This window comes from Pteropus alecto, unplaced genomic scaffold (genome assembly GCF_000325575.1).
Source record: "Pteropus alecto unplaced genomic scaffold, ASM32557v1 scaffold8, whole genome shotgun sequence".
In the NCBI taxonomy this organism is placed as follows: domain Eukaryota; kingdom Metazoa; phylum Chordata; class Mammalia; order Chiroptera; family Pteropodidae; genus Pteropus; species Pteropus alecto.
Window position 1 is genome coordinate 12,978,872 of NW_006494609.1, and position 24,107 is coordinate 13,002,978.

The window sequence follows — 24,107 nt, forward strand, 5'->3', positions numbered from 1 at the left end:
TTTGTGTTTTTTTTACATTAGAATTTTCACTTTGCATAATGTTTTTGAGGACATCTATGTCCTAGCCTGTATCTGTACTTAATTCCCTTTATATTAAGCAGTATTCCCTTGTATGGATAATACCAGATTTTGTCTGTTCATCAGATGCTCAACATTTGCATTTGTTTCTGTTTTTTGGGATATTATTAATAGTGCTGCTATGAAAATTCATGTACAAGTCTTTGTGTGGATATATGTTTTCATTTGGCTATTTGGTAGATACCTGACGATGGAATTGCTAAGTCATATGGTAAATTATTATATTTAACTTTTTAAGAAATTGCCAAACTGTTTTCCAAAGTGACTGTACCATTTTACAGTCCCACCTCCAATATATTAGGATTTCAATTACTCCATGTCCTTGCCAACACTTGTTATTGATGCCCATTTTGGTTATAACCATTCTAGTGGGTGTGAAGTGGTATCTCATTGTGGTTTCAATTTGCATTTCTCTCATAATTAATGATATAGAGCATTTTTTTCATATGCTTATTGGCCGAGTTTGGTAAATATTCAGATTTTTTGCTCTTATTTTATTTGGGTTATTTATCTTATTATTGAATTGTATATTATTTATATATTTTGGATAGAAGTCTTTTATTAGATATATGATTTGCAAATACTTTTCCCCATCTGTGGCTTCCCTTTTTATTTTCTTCTGGGTGTGTCTTTTGAAAAAGTTTTTCATTTTGATTAAGTCTAATCTTTTGTGTGTGTGTGTGTGTGTGTGTGCTTTTGGTGTTATATCCAAGAAATCTTTGCCTAACCTAAAGTCTTGAAGGTTTACACCTATGTTTTCATCTGAGAGTTTTATAGTTTGAGCCCTTACATTTAGGTCAGTGATCCATTTGGAGTAGATTTTTGTATATGGTACAAGGAGGCTTTGCTTAAATCAATAGGATAGATTTGGAAATATGGAAGCATTTAATAATGATAGTATCTGAGGACTCTATCATGTTTTTTTACTCTCTTGTTTTAGCTATGAGTAAGATAATAGATCTGAGAAAGTTCTATTTAATTTATTCCACAATCATTATCATCTGGTATAAAATAGTTAATATGTTCATTAAGTAAGTATTTGAGGATAGAATAAGCTAAAAGTGATATTTCGGTCTACATTTTAAGTGATAGATAAAACATTTACTTTAGCATGTTTGTAAATTTCATTAAGAATTATAGTTAAAACTTTAAACATACATATAAATTACTTTTGTTTTTTCAGCATGTAGAAATTTTTATAAATTCTGATTCAAATCAGGGGGATTCAAAACTTAAAATCATCTTGTCCATTAAGTTGGGATAGATTCTAATAAAAAAAACATGTTAAAATTTTATTTTTATATGAAAATACAAGTTATTCTACTTATGGTGAACCTTCTAACTCTGAAATTTGACTAGCCTTTATTCACCATTTTCAGTCCTTATACAATAAGTCTTTGCTAACAACTCAGTACCTGCCATCAGGCACACCAAAGTGTGCTTTTGTTTGTTTGTTTGTTTGTGTTTTCAAACGAATAGCAGATAAGAGAAAAAATTCAGTTATCCCAATTGATGATAATGTTGTAAAATTTTATGTCATTTTTTTAAAGTCATATAAAACTTAAATTTTATAGCATGTGATAGTATTGACAATCACATTTCATTTAGGAGAGAGTCTGTGGACTAATTCTAACTCTGCAGTTGGCGAGAGTCACAGACAACACAATCAGGCATTTTTAACCTTCTGTATCTCTATGAACATCTCGAGGAACTGCTTTCTTGACACCTTAGGTTTGGCCATTTTGTTGCATCTCGTTTGTGTGCTTTAAATAATCAATGCATTTCAAGTTTATGTAAACTCAATGTTTATTATCTTAGCTTCTCTTTATACAGAAAAGTATATGGATTTTTATTTACATAGTAGTATAAACAGTTTTAGCAAGGAAAAAAAAGTACCCTTTATTAAGTTTTCCAAGACCAAAAAATTAATTTTCTATTTTATTCTATATTTCAAAAGATTTGTTTTTCCCATCAGATGCAGACCAACAACGAAGAGAGAAACTCAAAAAGGAATTAGCACGATGTGAAAGGGAATTGAAATTAACTAAAACTGAAGTGCAGGCCAGTTCTAAAAATAATTCCAAGTCATTATTTAACACTCTACAAAAGGTAAGATAGTATTTTTACCTTTTAAAAGCAGATGTTTCTAAGGTACTTCGTTAGTAGTACAGCCTGATTTTTTGGTGACATGTGTGCTCTAGGTCAGAGTCAGTAAACTTTCTGTAAAGAGCTGCGTAGTAAATATTTTACCCTTCTCGGGCCACACAGCCTCTGTCACAACCATTGGGCCATTGGAAAACAGCCACAGACAATACATAAATGAGTGGGCCTGGCTGTGTTCCATCAAAACTTTACTAACAAAAAAGACTGTGGGCCAGAGTAGGCTTACAGGCTAGTTTGCTAAGAGGATTTTTTTTTTTCCCTTTCTCATGAATGCATGTTCGTTTTATCAAATGCTTTTTCTGCATTTTTTCAAATGAATGGTATAATGTTTTTTAATCTGTTAATGTAGTGAATCACGATTGAATTTCTAATGTTAAACTAACCTTGCATCCTTAGTATAAACACTACTTTGTCATGATTCATTACTGTTTGCATACATTGCTGGATACAGTTGCTAATATTTTGCTTAGGATTTTAGCATCTATGTTTATTATTAATATTGACCTGTCATTTGCCTTTTTTCTACGTCAGGATATGCTAGCCTCATAAAACTACCTGGGCACTATTTCCTCTTTTTCTATGCTTTAGAATAGTTTATGTAAGGTTGAAATTATTTGTTCCTTAAATTTGATGGAATTCAATATTAAAATTATCTGGACCTAGAGTTTTCTTTGTGAGAAGATTTTTGACTACTGATTCCATTTTTGAAATCCTTATATAACTATTTTTATAAGTTGTGTTTACGAAGTTGTCCATGTCACCTACATTTTCAAATTTCTGGCATAGACTTGTTTATAATATTCTTTTAGTCTCTCTCTGGAATGTGTATTATTTCCCCACTCTTATTCCTAATGTTATTTGTGCCTTCATTCTTGAGTACTCTCACCAGAGATTTGTCAGTTTTATTAATCTTTTTAAAAGGTACAATTTTTTTTTCTTTATTAATCCTCTGTGTTGTATTTTGTCTTCTATTTTGTTAATATCTACTCATCGTTATTTTCCTCTTTGGCTTTCTTTGCATTTATTTTGATGTACTTTTTTCTACTTTTGTTTCGCTTATTTTCAGCCACACGTCTTTCAGAGGTATGAGTATTTTTAAGAATCTAAATTTTCCTCCAACTGCTACTTACTTGCATCCCACAAGTTTCTATATGAGGCATTTTTCTTATGGTTCAATTCAAAACATTTTACAGTTTCCATTATAATTTCTTCTTTAACACTGGAATCATTTAGAAGTGTTTCTTAATCTCTAAATGTATTTTTTCCCAGTTTTCTTTTTGTTACAGATGCCTAGCCTAATTATATTATGATCAGGGAATATCTATATAATACCCATTTCTTGAAATTTGTTGAGACTTGTTTTATAGTACAGTAGGTGGATAATTTTTTTAATGTACTGTGTCATTATGTGTTTGAAAATAAAATATATTCTATAGTTATATGCAGTATTTAATATATAGTATAGTGTGTCCATTAGATTAAACTTAATATCTTAGAGATGTTCAAATCTTATTGATTTTTTGTCTAATTAATCTATTATTTATTAAGAGAAATCTTCCACAAGAGCATGTATTTAGATTGTTTTCAAAAATTAATACCACCAATTTTTGTTTTATATATTTTGAGTTTATATTATTTCATAATACAGATTAAGAGATATATTTTCTTGGTAAATCAAGGCTTTTATCACTGTGCTTTGAACTTCTTTACCTTAATGTTATTTGTATTAGTTTCTGATAATGATATAGTTAAATCAACTTTCTTTTGATTAGCATTCCTTTGGTATATCTTTTTCCATTTTTTATTCTTAATGTTTTAGGTAGGTCCTAAAGTTTTAGGTGGGTCACATTATTCCCTCTGATAGTCTTTGTCTTTTAAGTGGAGCATTTAGTATGTTCTTTCTTCTGCCTTCTTGTCTTGTGCTGTTTGATCCACAGTAATAGGCAGAATTCTAAATGACACCCCCACAATGACCTACATCCTTAAACAGTCTCCGCTCTTGAGTATAGGCAGGACCTGTAACTTGCTTCTAACCAACAGAATATGGCGAAGGTGATGGGCTATCCCTTCCATATGATGTTACATGGCGAAAGTGAAAGGGATTTCTCTCCGTAGAGTAAGGTTTTCCTCCTTCTTTAAGAGAGGGAAATGGGCTGGGAGGAGTTTCTGCTGCGGCTACTATAGAAATGGCTTTCTCCTCCCCTAGCCACATGGAAGGAATGAGGGAAGGGGGAAGCTTTCTTAGGGTTCTCCCTGCTCTTGCCTGCGAGCTCCTGGTGCAGTTCCTGGAGGAGAAGCCAGCAGGAGGACACAAACTCCCCACGTCTCTGAGGCTGCCCACTCTCACGCGAGTCTACTCTCTCTTCAGCAGTTAGCCCAAATCTTATAGCGTCATCTTCTTTCTGGTTTATGTGGCACTCGGTAGCGTCTGTCCCAAATGAACAAATGCTCGGGTCCTGTTTCCCGGCAGGTGCCTATCTCTCTAGTTTTCAAGTTATTTGCTCTGTGACCTTAGTCCTCTCATTAATTCAAGAAAAACTATTAACTTGCAGCTCATCCGGCTTTTTTCTTGTTGTAATAGTTCTCGGCTGACACTGGAAGTCTGATTTATTTTTGTACGTAGTGGTTTCTTTTCTAAACTTTTTAATTTTGAAAACTTTAGCATCTACAAAAATAGTCATTTAATGAACCCAAATGTTCTTGTCCCCCAGATGTAGCAGTGACCAGACTCATTTCATTTATATCCTCACTCACTGCCCCCACCCCAGATTATTTTGATACAGATCCCAGATATCATATAACTTTATCCATAATTATTTCCATATGTATCCAAAAGATAGACCATAATACCATTAACGTGCCTTAAAAATTAATGATTCTTTAATATCATCAAATACCCACTGTTCAAATTTTCCTGTTGTCTTATGTATTTTTTTCAGTTAATTAGGATTGGGATCTAAATAATTTCAACTAATTGATAGATTTCTTTTAATCTATAGCTTCTCCTTCTCCCACCTTTTTATGTATTAGAAAAAAATAAGTCATTTGTCTTAGCTTAAGGCTTTTGTGGACCATCTGACTAAGGCAAATTTAGGCCACAAGCTTATGTGGGGGCACCGTACGATTTCAAATTCTCAAAGGCCAGTGCTCCCTTTCCACTCAGTGCCAGTGTTCAAGATAGGCAAGTTTTTTGCAAGTCACCTAGTTGGGGTGTAGCCATTGAGAGGATCCAGATTCATGAGCATGGTCTCCTAAGCTGTCGAGATCAGTCTCTGAGCTTCGTTTTCTGTCCCCCAGTACCCGCGATGTGATAAAAACTATGGCCTATTAATATAAGTGAGTTTCACTGCTCTACTTACTAGGTATTATGTGCCATATATTTGATTCCAGCTCTTTCAATTGTACGTGAAATTGTGACATATCAGTAGGCAGGGGAACGACTAAGGGCATTTGTGCTATTATAATGAATGCAGATTTTTTTTTCTTTGAGAAGTAAGGGAGCCATAGAGCAGTTTGGGAGAAGTTAAATCATCACACTGACACTTTACAAAGACCACACTGGCAGCAAGGAAAGACAGACTGACTATGAGTCAGTTGCAATAATCTGGGGAAGAAATGGTTAAGACCTGATCCAAGACAGCAGAAGGAACACAAGGAATATATTTAGGAGATGTTTAGAAAGTAAAATCCCCAGGACTTGGTGTCCTGGCATGTGAAGAGCAATAAGCCGAAATTAAAGAGGTTCCCAGGTTTCTGGCCTGGGCAACTGGGAAGATGGTGATATATCATTCACTGAAGTAATGATAATGGAACAAAGTGCAGCGTCTTCTTTGGACGGGTGGATAATGTAAGGTATGAGTCTACTCGTTTGGACGTGCTTGACTTGAGGTGCCTTTGGAATAGCTAACATATTCAGTAGAGAGCTGATATGTGCATCTGCGTCAGGAAAGAGGTCTGGGCTGAAAATAGATTTGGGAGTCATCAGGGAAGCTGCAGTATGCTTGAGAGCCCCCAGGGCTGTTATATAGATTAAAAGGACTGGGAATAGAGCTGCTTCCTTTAGAATAGATTTACTATATGCTGTGATATCATTTTGCCATCTGGGAATCTGTGTATCAATATTTAACTCACAGTGTATTTCCATTTTTAGTGATTGTACTTTTTAACTGAAAATTTAAAATATTTTGCTATTATCCAGTATTTTGAATATAAAGTAATAATTGTATTTTGAGATAAGAATGGGTTTTGTTGAAAATAAACTATATAATTAAATCTGTAAATGTAAGATATTTTCTATTCATTTTTCCTTTAGCTACTGTAACACTTCCATAAAGGAGTTTTTTAATATTTTAATCTTAATGTATTTTTTACTTCATTTAGAATTCACAGTAACTTGCAGTTTGCCTACATTTTTATAAGCATTGATAATAAATATTTAGACACATTCAAATTAAAATTATTATTTTGAGCATAATATTTGATAATTGGATGTGTTTTCTGGTTAACAGACACCTAAGTTATAATCTGCATTTACTGAAAAGTTGGCTACAGTTAAGAGGAAAATGCTAACTTTAGCCTCTGGACATATTACCTATTTACGTACATGAGTTCATATAATCAGAAATCTTGTAATTGCCATACTCTCATGCTAGTTTCTTTTTCTCACACTTTGCCCCACACGCTATCACCTCAGGACCCTCCTGTGCCTTTCTAGTCTGCACCTTGTACCCCCCGCCAGTTATTCACTCACGTCACTGGGGAAGCACCCACTATGTGCTATTAAGATTAAATGAATATGTGGATGCAATCCATATTCCTAAGTAAATCTGTTTTAAAAAGCAGTATAAAGCAATGAAAATCAAGAGCTATCAGTTTCTTTTATAAAATATACTTTGAAATTTTTTTGCAAAACGAAGGCTAACCAAAGTTTTAAATAATTCGTACCCATCCTGTTCTGAAATTGAATTGAAGCCTCAACTGTTTTAAAACCTGACAGCTGGAAAATCTTATTATGCCATTTCTTCTGACATTATACCCGAAAAAGATCGATTTAGTTAGTACTCAGTCATTCTGTGGTTGTAAAATTGGATAGGTGTAATTGTCATAAAAACGTGTAAACTATGCAACGATTATCACTTTGAACTGGTTACAACAAATTGCGTCGAACTGTAAGGGTGACGTATATGAAAGTGGTCAGATTACCACCAGAATTTTTGTTCAATTGACGTATAATTGATGAACGTTTTCTGATTTTAGAACTTTACAGTACTATTCAAGTTTTGGCGAATTTACCAGTGCGTTACATATTTTCTATGAAAATTATATCCATCCAACCTTGCTGATATTTATGGCTAAAGAAAACAATTATATAATCTCAAAAAAGCAAATTGGCACAGTTGATTTCATACTGTGTTCTACTGGTTTTCAAGAGGAAAAAAAAAGATACAAGGTAGGGATTATGAGACATAAAAATACAGAAAAGTTTCCTGCCTTCAGTCAGTTCAAAAGCAGTTTTTCCAGCCCATTGCAGACAGATGAGAGTATATTTCTGCCTTTAAAGACTTTCTTTGGTGTTCTGTTTTGTTTCTTAAATAACCATCAGTGATAAGAATTCTCTTACAGTCTAATGCTATATGCATTTCTGCCTGCTCTGATCTCAGTTTTTACTGCTCCTCTAAGTGTAAATAATTCCTGTGGTTGTTATTTAATAGCCGTAAAGAATTTTTCAGAATGCACTTAGAAATATCTTCACAGGGTACCAAACTCTTCTGGTGAAAAAGCTGTAGTATGAGTCTAGTTTGGGAGTACTTTTTAAAACCAACGTATTAAAGCCATTAACCACACAGCACCCTAGTGACTCACACTCTGATGCCAACATACTCACTCGCTTCGAGTAATTTTGCCCTGTATTTGGGACAGGGTTAGAAAGCACTTGGAAAGGAAATAGGTGCCTTGACCTCTTTTAGGCAGTAGTCACAGTGTCCAGTTACTGCACTTTCCTTACTTAGATAAATCAGTACTTAGCTTAGCTGAATTGTTCAGTAGCAGGAAAGGAGTTAAAATCTGTTTAAGATTCCCAGTGGTGTAAAAAACTAAAAATATGTGATTTTCGAATGAGTCTTTAAAATAGATAACCTGACATGATAGGCTCAGCCTGGATTCAAACTATAAGACCCTGCACCTGAGTTTCTTCATCTGTAAAACAGAGGTAATAATTTTCCCACCACTCAGAGTGGATGGGACGATTAAATGAGTTGGACGTGTAAATCAGTTAGAACAATACCTTCACATAGTAAACATTCATACTTATTAGTAGCAGCGATAGAAGTTCTGATCATTCCTCTTTTATTCTTCTCAATGGCAAGAACAGTACCTTGTGCAAAGGAAGCTCTCGGCTCTTCCCTTTCTCCTCCTGTTTGTCTCCCCTGGAGCTTGTAGGACAGATATAACTGGTTAATCCTAGCCATTTTCACCTCCATTTCTGTCACTTCAATGTAACTTCCCCTCTACCTAATAAAGTGACTCAGAGTTCTGTAAAGGCTACACAGGTGTCCATAAAGTTTGGAATCATTGACAAGGCTTTTGGGGCAGCTAATCTGTAAAAGAATAAAATATATTTTTAGACTTTATAGATATCCTGCAGAAATGGCTCTGCCAAGGTTAAACCAAAAAAAAAAAAAAAAATGGAGCAGTCAAAAACACCTTTCTTTTCAAAGCTTTTCTCACTCATGAGGAGAACTTGAGGAACATATGTGAACTTTTTATGTAATAAACATTTCTTAGTCATATTTAAAATATCAGGTACTTAAATCAAGGCTCCATATATTGTGAGGAGAAGTTCCTTTTCATTTATTCAAAGCCTTGAAGTCACAGAGGAACTGCTGGCATTGAAGATCACCATAATGACCAGGGAAGATGCTGCCACCAGCAATGGTTGATAAGGGGATTGGGGCTCACAATTGTTTTGGAAACTTGCAGATAAAACTGAGATCTATCAGTAGACACAAGGTCAAGACTACAATATAGGTAGATGTTATTAATCATTTTTTTTAGCTTCAGAAAGAAAAATGATTGCTATTATATTTAGAATTGTATTTTTATATATTAATAATTCAAAAACTTGAATAGAACTTTATATACAATACGAACATCTTCAGGAACACGTAAGCTGATTTATAGACCCCCCCCCCCCGAGGCAACCGTTTTTGAATGTACAGTCAGGAGATCCTCCATTTTATGAATTCATAACTGTAATTGATGACTGTCATACCCAATGTTCTCAGCCTTCAGGGGAACCACAAAATGAAGAGGACATGTTATTGGAAGAAGTGAATGGATATCCGTCCTTTACAAAGTCCCCAGTACCATCTTCAGAGAGATTACAAATAAGCCTACCCAAATCCAATAAAGTCCTCACAAGTGGTACCGAGAAGAACTCCTGTTCCTTCCTGTCCAGCGTGGATTACGCCACCTCCGGGCCCAGGAAACCGTGCTCTGGAACCTCGTATGGCAGACGGCCCAGGGGCACATTCCCAAATTCCCACCGGTTCCAGTTAGTTATTTCCAAAGCACCCAGCGGGGACCTTTTGGATAAACATTCTGCACTCTTTTCTAACAGACATTTGCCATTCACTCCACGCACTTTGAAAACTGAAGCAAAATCTTTCCTGTCACAGTATAGGTATTATACACCTGCCAAAAGGAAAAAAGATTTTACAGATCAGCGGATAGAAGCAGAAACCCAGACTGAATTAAGCAGGTATGGCACGTCGACGGCCAATAGTAAACCACGAAGTTGTAGAAATGAAATAATACTCTTTATTTTACATCATGTACCTTATGTGCCTTTTGAATGGAATGAGATTAGTGTGACTTTCCCTTTTGCATGTGTCACTAGAACTGTCAGAGTAATTGTTGAAAAGCTAAGGAGCTATTAAACTTGTCAAGCTCCTTTTAAACATGAATGTTACATATATGTTTGTTGTTCTAAACATGGTACTAGAACTTGTGTATGTTTGTAAATGTTATGCTTCCAGAGAATCCTTAAAATATGTCGTTAAACAGCATTTGTGTAAATATGTCTACTGCTTTATGATAAAAATGGCAAAACAATGGGTTAAAGAGGGAAGTAAAAAAACAACTGTTTATCTAACTACCCCTGTGCTTCCTTCCCAGCAAATATTCAACCCCAGTCTTGTATAGCAATAAATCCCCAGGTATAATTTAGGCAATTGGGATACTTTCTGTAAATTAAGTGTAATTTGCTTCAATAATGTTTTCATATACAATAGTGTGTGGCATATAATGAATATTCAGTGAAAGTTTTCCAAGAGATTAAAGAAAAAAGTAAATCTAATAAAGTATTAAGTGTTAGCTGATTTGTGATGGTTTTTCCTGGTATTTATCAGTTACTAGGTTTTAGTTATTTTAGGAGATAGAAAACAATTTATAACTAGTATTCTTTTCTCTGGGTAAAGATAAGAGGTACAGTAATATTTAATGTACAGCATACATTTAATCAAAGAATTAAGGAATTTAATCTATGATAGAACTTGTCAAGTGAGGGATAAATGAAGAAAGCAAATATATGCTTTTCTGATTATATTTATGAGAGATTTTGAAGATAATAGTTCTATTATCTTTTCCATTTCCCTAGTTCTATTCTGCCCAACTGAAATTTAGCTGCTATTCAAAAAGAAGAAAAAGAAACATACACAACCCAAACCATATCTATTTCCTGATACATACTTATAAATAACTCATTTTGTAAGAATAGATGGATTCTGTCTCCTATGTTTGAGTTATTTTTTCTAGACAGTAAAGCTCATTATCATGGTGTTTGTATTTTAAAATCTAAACAGTAATTCTTTTTAAATATTACAGCTTCAAATCTGATCTTGAGACAGTTGAGACTAAGGACTTCACAGATTCAGAAGAGAACATAAAGCAGGTAATAAAAATGAGATCTCTGTGTTCCACATTGGAATTACAGCTGCTTTAACCAACTAGAGTATGGATAGCTATTTGGACTAAAAAAAGTAATCTCTTAGTGACACTTCTTGCATCTGATACAGCCACTATACAGAAGGTTTGCATATTTACGAGTGGTTAGTTCTCTGAGAATGGGCAGATGGATCCTGCCAACTTGGAACATCATTTGTTGCTAGCATCTCTTCTTGATAGTGGGTTGGCTGGCTAGATAGATGGGTGGATGAATAAAATACTTTAAATATTGTTTTCAAAGTTGCAGACTTAGATTACTGAAGGGTACAGAAAAGTTTTTATGTCTATATATTTTTAAAGAATTGCCACTATATTATTAAAAATTATACATGTTATAGTAGATGGATGTATCATTCTCTTATGTTTGCTTCTACATTTTTCTATATCATAAAGGCCTTTTTTACAGTGTTTATATTTTGAAGGCTTAGCAATCATTTCATTTAAAATATCACAACTTTGATTTTGAGATAGTGATTATTTTTTATTTTTATTTTTGGGGTATTAATCATATACTTGTATTCTAATTTACATTTATTGTTTGTTAAAAGGTTTGTCTATTAAAATGTCAAACAGATTTGGGGATAGAAGAATAAAATATAATCACACTCAACTCCCATCTTCCCTTCTGAAAAATGGGTAGAGGATTGTAGGTTTCCATCTCAGACATTAATAGCTGTTTGACATAGAGACCTGCCATTTAAGACCCAAGGACAAATCACTTACCATCTGAGAGCTGAGTTTTTACATCTAGGAAAACTGTACTGAACGTATAGAATCATTGGTAGGAATAGATGATGTAGGTAAAGTGCCTCGCCCAGCCAAGGCTCAAAAAACAATGGCTGTGACTAGCTTGAGATTTGGAAAGAGCTGTGTATGTAACTAAACTAAAGCAGAATAAGGTCATTTTTATGACATCGTGTTCCAAATGTTTATCCAACATCCTGTAAGAAAATGTTCTGTGCCCATATTCTGTAATCAGTACCACCAGCTATGTACGTGAGGAAGCCCGTAGAGTATTAAAGCAGTAGACCTTCATTTTAACACTTTTAAACTTGTAAAGCACTATACATAAATTTGCATTGTAAAGATTAAATCTTATAATGCAAGTAAATGCTTTTGGCACAGTATGTAATCAATAGTAAGAATTCTATAAAAGTAAGCTGCCAGTAGTTTTGTTAATATTATCGTTCATACTGCCATAGTTGATATGTTGGCATTCGAAACAGCTGGGCTATTTGAATTTCTGAATAATTGGATATTTTTTCTCAAGTTTACCTAAAACTTTCAAATTTGCCTCATTTTCTTTTTATATGTTTACTTGTAGTGATTTCCTAATGTCATATATACCTCATTAAAAATATAAGAAATAAGTTTTTTATCTTATTTTAAATAAAATTTTTTTGAAAGTCCTGATTGGATAGAAAACATATTCTAAAACATCCCTCATCATGGTTATTTACTGGATATCTCTACTCTCTTGCCTTGCTTTCTTTTAAAAAATTTGCTGTTTTGCTTTATTTCTGCCTCTATATAATTGAAGCAAAATAAAGATTTGTTCTCATTGCATCCCCAGGCATCAAGTTGTACGACATATGGTTCCAAAGACAAAATAACCCCTTTACCTTCACAAGGGTATGGCTCACAGTGGGACGAGATGCAAGAAGGCGCTCTTCTTCAGTGTTCCCCCTCGAGGTAGACAGCGCACAGGAGAAATCACGTCACCTGTCTCCATCTAACTGGCTTTCCTATGTTACAGACACGTAGGATTTGCAACATAAGTACCATTTCATTATGCTCTGGTTTTACACAATTCAGTGGCAGTGTTAGCTTTGCTAAGGAAGTTTGACAAATAGGAGCTCAAAAGTTTAAATGAATTCACTTTGCTAATTCATTAGCAAAGGGAAGGGGGACATTGGCCTGTATTATTTGCCATTGCTGGCCATGTAAAAAAGAATTTTCCCCAAGACAAATCCTCTGGCAATGACTCCAACCAGTTTATGTGGCACAAATGATACTGAACACCATACCGTTGAGGATTCCTAATTTGTGATTTTGAATATTCACCGTATGCTCACGCTTGATCTATACATGCTATCTATGTAGAGGCACTGTTTTTTTAACTACTCCTCTTGTTTAGGGATTATGAAATACCGCACCTAAATTAGAAAAGATAGGTTAGCGCCCGTAGTATAGAATCTAAAAAATGCCATTGTTAGTTTCAGCTGCCAAGTTGAATTTCCAGTGTCAGAGACTGGATAAGAGATGAAGGATGTGGAAGAAAGGACTTGAGAGCAAAAAGAGGGCAAGAATGAGGTGTCGGATAGCGGGTCAGCAGGCGAGCACGCAGATCCCTTAGGGCCCAGCTCCTCCCTCAGGCCTTTGCTAGGGAGATCTCACCAGCAAGGCTGCAGAGTTCTTTGCTAACCTGTCTTGAAATTCATTGTGCTCCAGTACTCGTAACTTAAGATTTATAAGCTACTCTTGAGCCGGTCTGCAATGAATGAATATAAAGAATCACCTAAAATAAGAATATTTATCTTTTCTAGTAGTTTCCATCTAAAAGTAAAATACTATAATTGAGCATACCTGAATAAAGAGCTTAGAGTTAACTAAGGATGACATGACTGAACAATGACAAAATTTATCACAATGACCTGCTTTAAAATTTTTTCCATAGGGAAATATCTGTTTTCAGCATTATTTATATTAATCTTAGTCAAATTGTCATTGTTGATACTATGTAAGTGCTATAGTAGTTTTGAAAAAGCTAGTGAATTTGTAATCAGGAAACTAGTGTAAAAATCTGTCTGCTACTTACTAACATGTGACCTTTGCAAGTCATTTAGCCTTTCTGCCCCCTGGTGAACTCATTAGTGAGAAAAATACCTACCCAATATGCCTGTCAGGGTTGTTCTGAAGATTAGATTAGATCATGGATATAAAACATATTACAAATATATAATATTGAACACTTATTGTATACCAACCATTGTTTTGTTCAAATATTTTAATTTTCTCTTTTCAGGGCAGTATGTCAGTATTCCCTGCAGCCTCCTTCAAGGAGAAAAATCTATTCTGAGTAAGATCTTTCTCACCTCTTCATTTTGCTTAGTGGAAATCAAGAATTAAGAACCATACAAACTGTTATTAAGTAAGGTTTGAACACTACTCTCTCTTACAGCCAGCTTTGGGGTTCAGTCATGTAATACATACTAACTTGGGGAAAATGACCAGAGTTTTCTGAAATCATTATCCATCACTTCATCTTTATGTCCAGTGGAAATTGTCCCTAAGTTAATAATAAGCTATAATTCTTGTTTGTTTTTATAAATAAAAATAATAGTGTTTTCAAGAAATTCGGATGTTTAGTAGCTCAGGAGAGCCTTCCTGGACGTTTCTAACCACCCCAGTTCTCTGCAGATGTTATACTTCTCGGTTTTAATGTAGTTAAAGTTAAGCTACCCTTTTTTCAGGGAAAATGATCTATTTTTAGAGTTTTCTTATTCTCAGTCTTGCTATTTAAATATTAGAGATTGTGAATCATTTTGAAAGTGTAACTTTTTATACAATATTTTAATCTTCTATTTGATTTGCTTATTAACTCCTCCCCTTACATTCACTTATTCAGAAATTGAGTATTTACATTTAATAAATAAAGGCTATTTGCATTTTTATCAGTTCACTAATTTTAGCTAATTAAAGTCAAACTTCTAATAGTATCCTAATTTTCTTGTAATAGCTACTAAAATATAGTTATCTCAAAAGATAATGTAATAAAGAAATATGTCCAAGCAATTAAAAAATCACCACTTTATTTTTGTACACAAATTTTCCTTTTAGAATATTTTCCTCCTCTCCCAACACTTTAAGAAAAAAATTTTTTTTAAGTAAATTTAAGTAAAGTAAATTTCCCAACCTTAAAACACTACTCTCTCAGGAGTAGGAGAGGATGTCAGAGTTGAAGTTCCTGCTTCTTGGATGACTTCATCTTTCCCTTCCTGCACGTGCGATGCAAAGAGGCTCACACCTCTGCTGCTGGAGGAGGACAGGAGCCAGAGGATGTTTAAAACCCTCGTCCAAAAAAAAAAAAAATCCTCGTCTTGCTTTTGTCGTCCCCATGTTCCTGGATCACATTCAGTTGCCCTCTTGCCACTGGTTGGTCTCTCTCTTGTTTTGTTTAATCCCTGCTTATTTTTTACTACTGGGTGGATATCTCAGACATCTATAAAATTTTACTCTGCCAGGGAGTATTTTTCATCTTTAATATTTATCTTTGCATAATTTCAGAATATGCAACATAGGCATATGTTTGTTTAATAATATTCCTCTTAATGAGAGAAGTACATTTATAATAGGGATATTTATTTCTAATTAGGTATGTATATTTCCTGTTGTTTTCAGAGTAAGTAATGAATAAATTTTATGCTGTATATTGCCTTGTCTTCACAGTGAAGAAGAACTTTTGTATCTGAGTTTCATTGAAGATGTAACAGATGAAATTTTGAAACTTGGTTTATTTTCAAACAGGTTAGATTTTTAAAATAATACATGGCGGTTGAAGAGTAGTACATTAAATACGCTTCATTTGGTATTTTTTGAAGTTATTTCCATATATTAGGAAATGGAAATTATATTTCTTTCCTGGGGGACCATATTGTAAATAAATTGTAAATAAATAATTAATACTCTAGGCAGGCTCACAGGTTGGGGCAGTTACAGAAAAAATAGAGATTTTATTCATTTTAATACTGTCATATTTCTTGGTTATAATAGACTAGTGAAATAAAGTTTTGCTTCTTATATGCAAAGATCTACAATCCCATTTTGCTATTTGAAACTGTGGTGAGAATCAAAAGCCAGCATTTTGATTACAACTGTTACTATTAAAGTGAGGACAAATTAAAAGCTATGTTTGCATACTGTAAATGAAATGGGAAATGTGCAAAACCAGATTAGGTGTTAATGTACCTAAGGGAGCTGTGTGGTCCTGAATCAGCTCGAACATTTATTTAAAATTCACTGGGCACTGAGCCCCACTTTGTTATGTAGCATAAGACCCCATTTCATTATATATGCTGCATGCTTTCCCTGTCCTGATAATCGTATGCCAAGTACAGACATTCTAATGAATTATTTCTACTTGAAAGCGAACATTTTCATTATTAGTATCAAAAGATACCAAAAGACCTAAATTTTATTACAATAACTCTATTTCTCTCTTTCATTTGAAAAAGATGGATAAAAATGTTTACATAATGGAATACAGTTTCAGATTTGCAAGATGAAAAAGTTCTATTGATCTGTTTCACAACAATGTGACTATATTTAACACTACCGAACTGTACAATTAAAAATGGTTACGATGGTAAATTTTGTTGTGTTTTTTCCACAACCAAAATGTTAACTGTAAATAAAAAAATAAAAACATTTGCATAAAACATATGTATTTATGCTAAAAAACACTTAGATTTTTCCCTTAGATTTTATAAGGCTGTTTATTGCACTGTTTTGTATAATAGCACCAAAAGTTGAATCAAACTAGATGTTGACTAGTAAAGGTTTGGTTGAATAAATTGTAGAATATTTATAAGAGTAAGTTTTGTTCAGAGATTTAAATGTTATACAAGTGAATTTATTGATAGAAAGATGTTCAAAATATATAATTAGAGAAAAACAAAATAAGTACCCAAACATTATGTGTTGTTTAATCCCAGTTTTGGGAAAGAAATATATATGCACAGAAAATTGCCTAGGAGTGAATATTCAAAAACATCAACAGTTATTGTAAAAGGTAGAGTATGGATTTCTTGGGCTTTTCGAAATTATTAAATTATTCAGAACTACTGAATATAAGGTTGGCTCATAACTTCATTAATAATAACAAATGATAACAAAGGAAATTAGTTGTTTTTCAAGAAACCTATTGATACATTCACGTGATAGAAGACGAGCATGATGTAGTTGAAAAAATAAACTCTGGAGCCAGACACATCTGGTTGCATTCTCTTAATGGTTTGTGACCTTAGGGAAAAGGAAATCATTGTCTTAGAGATGTGATTTTCTCATCTTTAAAAATCATTTACAATACCTTTCTCTCCCAATATTGGTCATGATTAGAGGTATAATTATTATGTGCATAGCACTTAGTGGTTCTTAGTAAATGATAACTTTTATGTTTTTATATGGATTTACCATCAGTGGAACATTTGTCAAGTGTGCTTTAGGAAGCATTGTAAAATAACTCTTTATAAAGGAATTGTCTTTAGGGTTTGGTTTATGGAGTAGTGTATATATGAAAGAGAGAGGGTGTGGTGTTTGCACATGAATGTGAGAGGAAAAAAGAGCTTTTAAATGTATGTGTGTGAGAGAGAGAAAAGGACCTTTGGGATGTCATTTAAAATATTTTATGCACAGAAATGTAATAGCATGCAGTCTTCCAGAAACATTGGCATCCGTCGTGTTAACTTAAGTGCAGAGTGGAAGCCACACGAGCTTCCAGATTGGAGAACTTGACAGACCAGGGAAGCGATGGTTTTTAACTTTGGAAAGAAAAAGAGTAATCTAAAAAATATTTTTCAACTCTTAGTAGTTGTTATTGCATGGCTATCTTACATTTAGTTGATTTTGAGACATTAACATTTTTATTTATCATTTGTAGGTTTTTAGAACAACTGTTCGAGCGACATATAAGACAAAATAGACACCATTTGGAAGAGGTTTGTCTTTCCTTAGAACTTAGTTAGAAAAATTCTAATATAGAAAGAATTTTAAAGTTTTTCCACACCCTGAAAAGATACATAAAAAGCAAGTGCTTTTTTTCCCTTGCACTTTGTGTGTGTTCGGGGGCGGGGGGCGGGAGGAGGGAGAAGTATTGATCCTGCTGAGATTAGAAGCACTGCAGACAGAAGTAATGCATTTACCTAGCTTAATTAATGTAATTGTGCATGTCCTTTTCTTAATCCTAGGGGAAAATGCGCCACCTGCTTCATACCCTAAAGGTGAATTTAGGCTGCAAGGAAAATTCAGTACAGCTGGATGAAGTCGATACGTTGAATTTACTTGACTTTGAAAAGGCTGAGAATTCAGAACAAAATAAATATAAAAGTAAACCAGATGCAAGGATTCAACAGGAACGTCAAGAGTACCAAAAGGCTTTGGATATGTTATTGACTATACCAAAGGATGAGAATGAGATATTCTCACCAAACGAATTTTTCCTGCCTATCTATAAATCAAAGTATTCAGAAGGGGTTATAGTTCAACAGGTGAATGATGAAACAAATCTTGGATGTTCAGTTTGGGATGAAAAAAATCCAAGTATTTCGGACAGCTTAACAGACCAGGAAACCTCTGTGAATGTCATTGAAGGTGATAGTGACTCTGAAAAGGTTGAGACTTCAAATGAATTATGTTGTCTTAGCACAGCACTGTGCCAGCCTGTTCAACTCTGCAGTGTCAAAGGTGACAATAATCATGACGTGGAAGGACCGACTCTTAAGATCATGGAAATGAGCATCGAGGACTGCCCTTTGGATGATTGACCTTCATTAATAAATATCCCAAATGGCCAGTGATTCAACATTCCTTTTTTCTCTTTTTTTCTTTTATATGTTAAGATTTTCTATGCTGAATAATAAATTACCATAAATTTAGCAGCTTAAAACAAAAACACATGTATTATTTATCCCACGGTTTCTGTGGGTCAGTTGCCTGAACATAGCTTGGCTGGGTCCTCTGCTGTGGGTCCCAACAGCTGCAGTCCAGGCATCGGTCCAGTCCAGATCTTGTCTGAAGGCTTGATTGAGGTGGGGTGGGGGGACCTCCCAAACTCTTTTATGATTGTTGGCTGAATTCCTTTCCTTCTAGTAATAGATCTGAAACCTTCAATTTCTTGCTAGCCATTGGTCATCAGCTGTCCTCAGCTCTTAAAAGCTGCCCACTGTTTCCTACCACATGGCCTTCTCCACAGGCAGCTCACAATATGGCTGCTTGTGTCTTCAAGGCTAACATGAAAACGAGAGAGACTCTGCTAGAAAGAGTCTTATTTAACAGTCACAGGAATTACTTTCTATCATCTTTGACATTTTCTTTTGGTTAGAAGCAAATCACAGGTCCCACCTACTCATTACAGAAGGATGTGAATGCCAGAAGGTAAGATTCACTGGGGTCACCTTAGGATCTATTGGCCACAATTTCTAAGATGTTTCTCAGGAGCACAGAATTTACTCAGTCATAAGTGGTTTTGTAGGCAATGGGAAATGGTTTTATGATCTGGTGCAATCTTAAAACATTAAGCTTGGTCTACATTATTTTTAATTTCTTCTCACTTTCCTGCAGCATTTAAAGCCTCAAGGCCTTTCTAGTTATCAGTGAGCTAGAGCCGTCTGCCAGCTACCTGAAAAATTGTCCCTTCTTATGAAGGCAAATATTCTGTAGACCCAATCAGACACCCTCCCTTTACCACTGTAGTTCACAAATGGGATCCTTACTATTAATATATGACTCATCTCTAGTTATATCTTTTCAACTACGTACAATAATGTGGTTGAATATTTGAGTGCCTGTTATATACAAAGTTGCATGACTAAGCACTGTGGAGCACAAAAAGATGAAACAATAATGACAACCCAAATGTTCTAGAATCTTACCAATAGTCTCCAAATATCCATTCTTTAACTCGAGATTTTTATCATCCTTTGCCCACACCAGTGTTTCCCAAAAGGTAGCACATACCACCGGTGGGATCAGAGCAGATCTCTGGTGGTTCATAAATGACACGTCCAACATCACCGCTAGGTGCAGGATTCGGCCTCAGGGACAAACCGCAAAGTACAGTGGGGCGGGGGCGGGGCGGCGCGCTGGAGCCACAAACTCCTCCAGAGTTTTATGCCCAAAGAAAGTCTCATTGCTGCAGCCGGTCCTCAGCCCCGCCGACCCCTCAGTGCTCGCGTCTAGAGTTCCTCCCCTTAACGCTCTGTGCAACCGCTCCTTTCCCCGCCCTGCGACCTTCTTAAACCTCCTAAAATATCTGACCCTGTTCTTGGGTCCCAGCCTGGGTCTCGCCGTCAATCGTGCTTCACCTCGATATTCACTTCTTGGACTTCATCAGTCCGTCCGTCCGCCTGGGGGCTCCTTCAGTCCCAGCCTCACCTTCACAAACCCCTGCACCCATTATCCACGCACCTACCTCAGACTCACTGCCCTGGCTCACATCTTTCTCCTCAGCTGGAGCTGCCGTCTTGCTTCGAGCATCTCAGTAACTCCTCGCCTGCGGCTCCTGCACTCTTGGGCCCGGGCCCAGCCCCAGGCCCACTGCCTGTCCTGCTTTGACATGTCCAGCCTTCTGTATCCTCTAACTCTGGGTACAGCTTTTTGTCTTTGAGGCCATGACCCTTCCTGACCTTTGTACCTATTAGGGTATTTTTGTTGTTGTTATCCTCAGGTTTCCCTTTAAAAATTACATTTGAAAAGATGAGTTGGTTTACAGAAATATCAAAAGTGATTCTTGCATATGGCAAAGTTGGGTGAAGGTGGGAAGTGAATGGTAAGTTTGAGAAACACTGGCTTAGACTCTTCAAGCAATATTGTTATTGATACCTCTCCCTCTGCCCTCCCCATAGCTCATCCTCAACCCTGACTCCTGATGAGCGAGCCTCTCAAGCCAGCTTACCTGGGTTTGGCCCTTAGGAACTAAGCTGGGTTACTGAGCCTGTATGTGCCCCTGTTTGTTGAATGGGGTAATTACAGAGCCTTCATCACAGGGCTGTAAATACGCACAGGCTGCTATTGTCATTTTAAAGCAGACCATAACACCCCTTCTTTAAACAAACAAACCTTTTAGTTTCCTCTTGCTAAAAATATAAAGTACAGGCTCTTTGCATTTTTTTTGTTTGTTTGTTTTAATAATGAAACCGTTTTATAGGCTAGTTGATATAAACAAGAGTTAAGTTCCTATGGCACATTCTGGTCACCAAACTTCTAATGAAAGACCTGCAGAACTTCTAATATTAAACACTGAAAAAGATGCAAGCTATGTATGCATTTAAGAAAGATTCATAAAAACAAGGTAATGACTTCCCAACCCGCTTATTCCAGTTCAGGGGCTCAGGTGGCCGGAGTCTATCCCAGCAGGTCAGGCAGGGCACCAGGTGGAAACCAACCCTGAACAGGACACCCGTCTGTCACGGGGCCGCCCACACCCACACTCAGACTGGGACAATTCAGACACACGCATTCATCTCACACGCACATCTTTGGGATGGAGGAAACCTGAGTCCCTGCAGAAAACCCACACAGACGTGGCGAGAATGCGCATTCTGGGGAATTGACATTCTTTTCTCATCAAAGTTATAACGAAATGATGTTGAATGAACTGATGTTTATGATGACGTTGAGGAAATGAATTAGAACCAGAGAAAAAATCTTTTAAACTTAACTCTGACATATAGAAGAATGGAATGAAGTGGAAGCATACGAAATATTGAGATGGGAAGATCAATATCACAAAAAGAACAACACTTTGCATTTTTTTTATAGTCATGTTTTCCTTCCCAGCTCTCTTGCCATCATCTCCCAGGCATCCTAAGTGTCTGTCACATCTCATTGCTTGTTCCCTAAACATACAGAGGTCCTCTCTATGCTTTTACTCTTGCTGTCTGCTCAGAACGTCATTTCCCTTCCACTGCCCTCTGAGCTTCACTGATATCCCAGGTCGAATGTAATTGAAACCTTGAGTGCCTGTCCCTACTTTTGTCCCACATGCTCTGGGATCTGGGATCTTTCATATCTACAGCATGAATTAAAATATTGTTTATGTACCCAATTTGTCTCCTGTCTAGACTATGGGCTTCTGAAAAAGGAGGACTGACTTCTCTTTGGATCCCAGGCCCTCGTCTGCTTGAGAATGAATGCGTTTGTTCATGGAGGGAGATAGTCTGAGCTGGAGGGAGGTTTAGCTACAGACAAGGTTGTGGGACAGATGTTTCCTTTTCTCTTTATACTCAGGAAGTGCAAAGTCCTTATGTAGAAGGGAGAAGGTAGCAAATGGCGAAGTTACATGAAAATTTCCCCGTTCACTCACATTTTAAATGGTGTAAAATATAAATTAGCATCTTCCTGAGAAGTCTTACTTTAAAGTCACATTTTTTCCAGTTCTGAAGCCATTCAGAAAAGATCAGAGCAGCTTTTATGGGGCAAGACGATAATTTTCCACGCAGATTAATTAGCTGTGTAGTCATCAATGAATTACTTTTTACCCTGGGCCGCGGTTTAAGAGTTTGGACTAGATGATCCAAAGATTTCTTTTAGTTTTAACATGTCAAAGTTAATTCTTGGGACCTTTAGAAATTATAATTGAAACAATTTACATCTAGAAGTAGAAACGCCTATGTTTCCTGTCACTGTCTGCTAAACCAATACACACTTCAGTGGTAGAAGATGCTGCCTAACAAGTTACTGTCCCCAGACCTTTTAAAAGCAACAGATGGAGCCAATAATGGCATATCCCGAAAGAACTAATCCATGTGTCTAATTAAAGGGCCAGGAAGAAGATACTCTTGAATTGGGGTAAGATTTGCTTCAAAGCCAACCTTGTTGCCTTGAGAATTCTGTCTTGCACCAATATTCAAGTTTTGGGGCAATCTTGGATGTGAGGCTTCTCTGTTCGCCTAGCTCTTCCAAGAATTGAAAACAGGTGAGTTGACAGTCAAGATTTTTCTGAGAGGAAATATATACTGTTTTATTCATTTTCTATTGTTACTGTTACCACGTTACCACAAATTTATTGGCTTGAGGAAAAACATTTATTATCTTACCATTATAGAAGTCAGAAGTCCTAAAACCAAGATGTTGCTGGGTCTGCATTCTTCTTGGGGGCTCTAGGGGCAAATCTGTCCTTGGCCTTTTCCAGCTTCTAGAGGCTGCCTGCATCCCCTCCCTCGTGGACCCCTCCTCCATCTTCAAGGTCAGCTGTGTAGTTATCTTCAAATCTCTCACCCCTCTGCTTCCATCATCTTACCTCTATTCACCTGCCTACCTCCTAAAAAGATCCTTGTGAGTACTTGGGGTAATCACCTGGATAATCCAGGAAACTCTCACCATCTCAAGATCCTTAATCACATCTGCAAAGTCCCTTTCGTCACATAAGATACCATTTGCAACTTCCGGGGATTAGGACATGGACATTTTGGGGGGCCCATCACTAACCCTACCACAATTGTAAATATCAGTAACCTAACAAAAATTGCCTAAATAAACTTTTGTGCCTATTAATTGTAGCTTGGCTATGTAATGAATCCCGAGTTAATTACTAAAGCACTGGTTCTCATACTTCAATATACTGAAATCACCTGGAGAACTTAATATAGATTTCCGGGTCCCAACCTCAATAACTTCTGATTCAGAATTTTCAGATCTGGGTCGAGCCTCAAGAATTTGCATTTCTAACAAGTTTGCAGTGCTGCTGTTAGTGTTAGAAAAACCACCTCACTAAAAAATGAAGTGGATATTTAGTGGATAGTAAGTTCCACTCCAGGGATGGAAGGTGAGGGGCTCTGGAGACCCCTTGGGAAGCTGACATTGTTGGGAAGTTGGTGTTATTAAGTACATGAATGTGTATTCTTTAAATATGTTAATTGTTCCACAAATGCTCTAATTAGTGAAGTTGGCTGTTTTAATAAGATGCATTCTAACTCTTAAGTGCTTGAATACTGTGGAAATGTGTTAATACATTAGCAACTACTAAAAGTAACCTTTATTGTCTAGTACAGTGGTCCTCAATCTTTTTGGCACCAGGGACCAGCACTCCTACAAGAATCTAATGCCGGATGATCTGGGGTGGAGCTGAGGCGGTGATGCTAGCGCTG

The 24,107-nt window shown here is 36.0% G+C and overlaps 1 protein-coding gene across 10 annotated transcripts in view; it reads left to right on the forward strand.

The window, feature by feature from the left end:
- The window catches only part of SPATA7 (spermatogenesis associated 7), a 34,137-nt gene extending 15,314 nt beyond the window's left edge, over nucleotides 1–18,823 (forward strand). For 5 of the 10 annotated variants that reach the window (XM_015599769.2, XM_015599770.2, XM_015599766.2 and 2 more), the window contains 8 exons: nucleotides 2,036–2,187; nucleotides 9,525–10,000; nucleotides 11,125–11,191; nucleotides 12,818–12,936; nucleotides 14,270–14,323; nucleotides 15,694–15,771; nucleotides 17,903–17,960; nucleotides 18,210–18,823. In XM_015599769.2, the coding sequence (XP_015455255.1) occupies nucleotides 2,036–2,187; nucleotides 9,525–10,000; nucleotides 11,125–11,191; nucleotides 12,818–12,936; nucleotides 14,270–14,323; nucleotides 15,694–15,771; nucleotides 17,903–17,960; nucleotides 18,210–18,785 (1,580 nt within the window). In that variant the 3' untranslated portion in view covers nucleotides 18,786–18,823. Of the gene's footprint in view, nucleotides 1–2,035; nucleotides 2,188–7,553; nucleotides 7,691–9,524; nucleotides 10,001–11,124; nucleotides 11,192–12,817; nucleotides 12,937–14,269; nucleotides 14,324–15,693; nucleotides 15,772–17,902; nucleotides 17,961–18,209 lie in introns of those variants that run through there. The other 5 variants (XM_006925635.3, XM_015599768.2, XM_025042064.1 and 2 more) reach the window with 3 other exon arrangements.
- The last annotated feature ends 5,284 nt before the right edge of the window (nucleotides 18,824–24,107 follow it).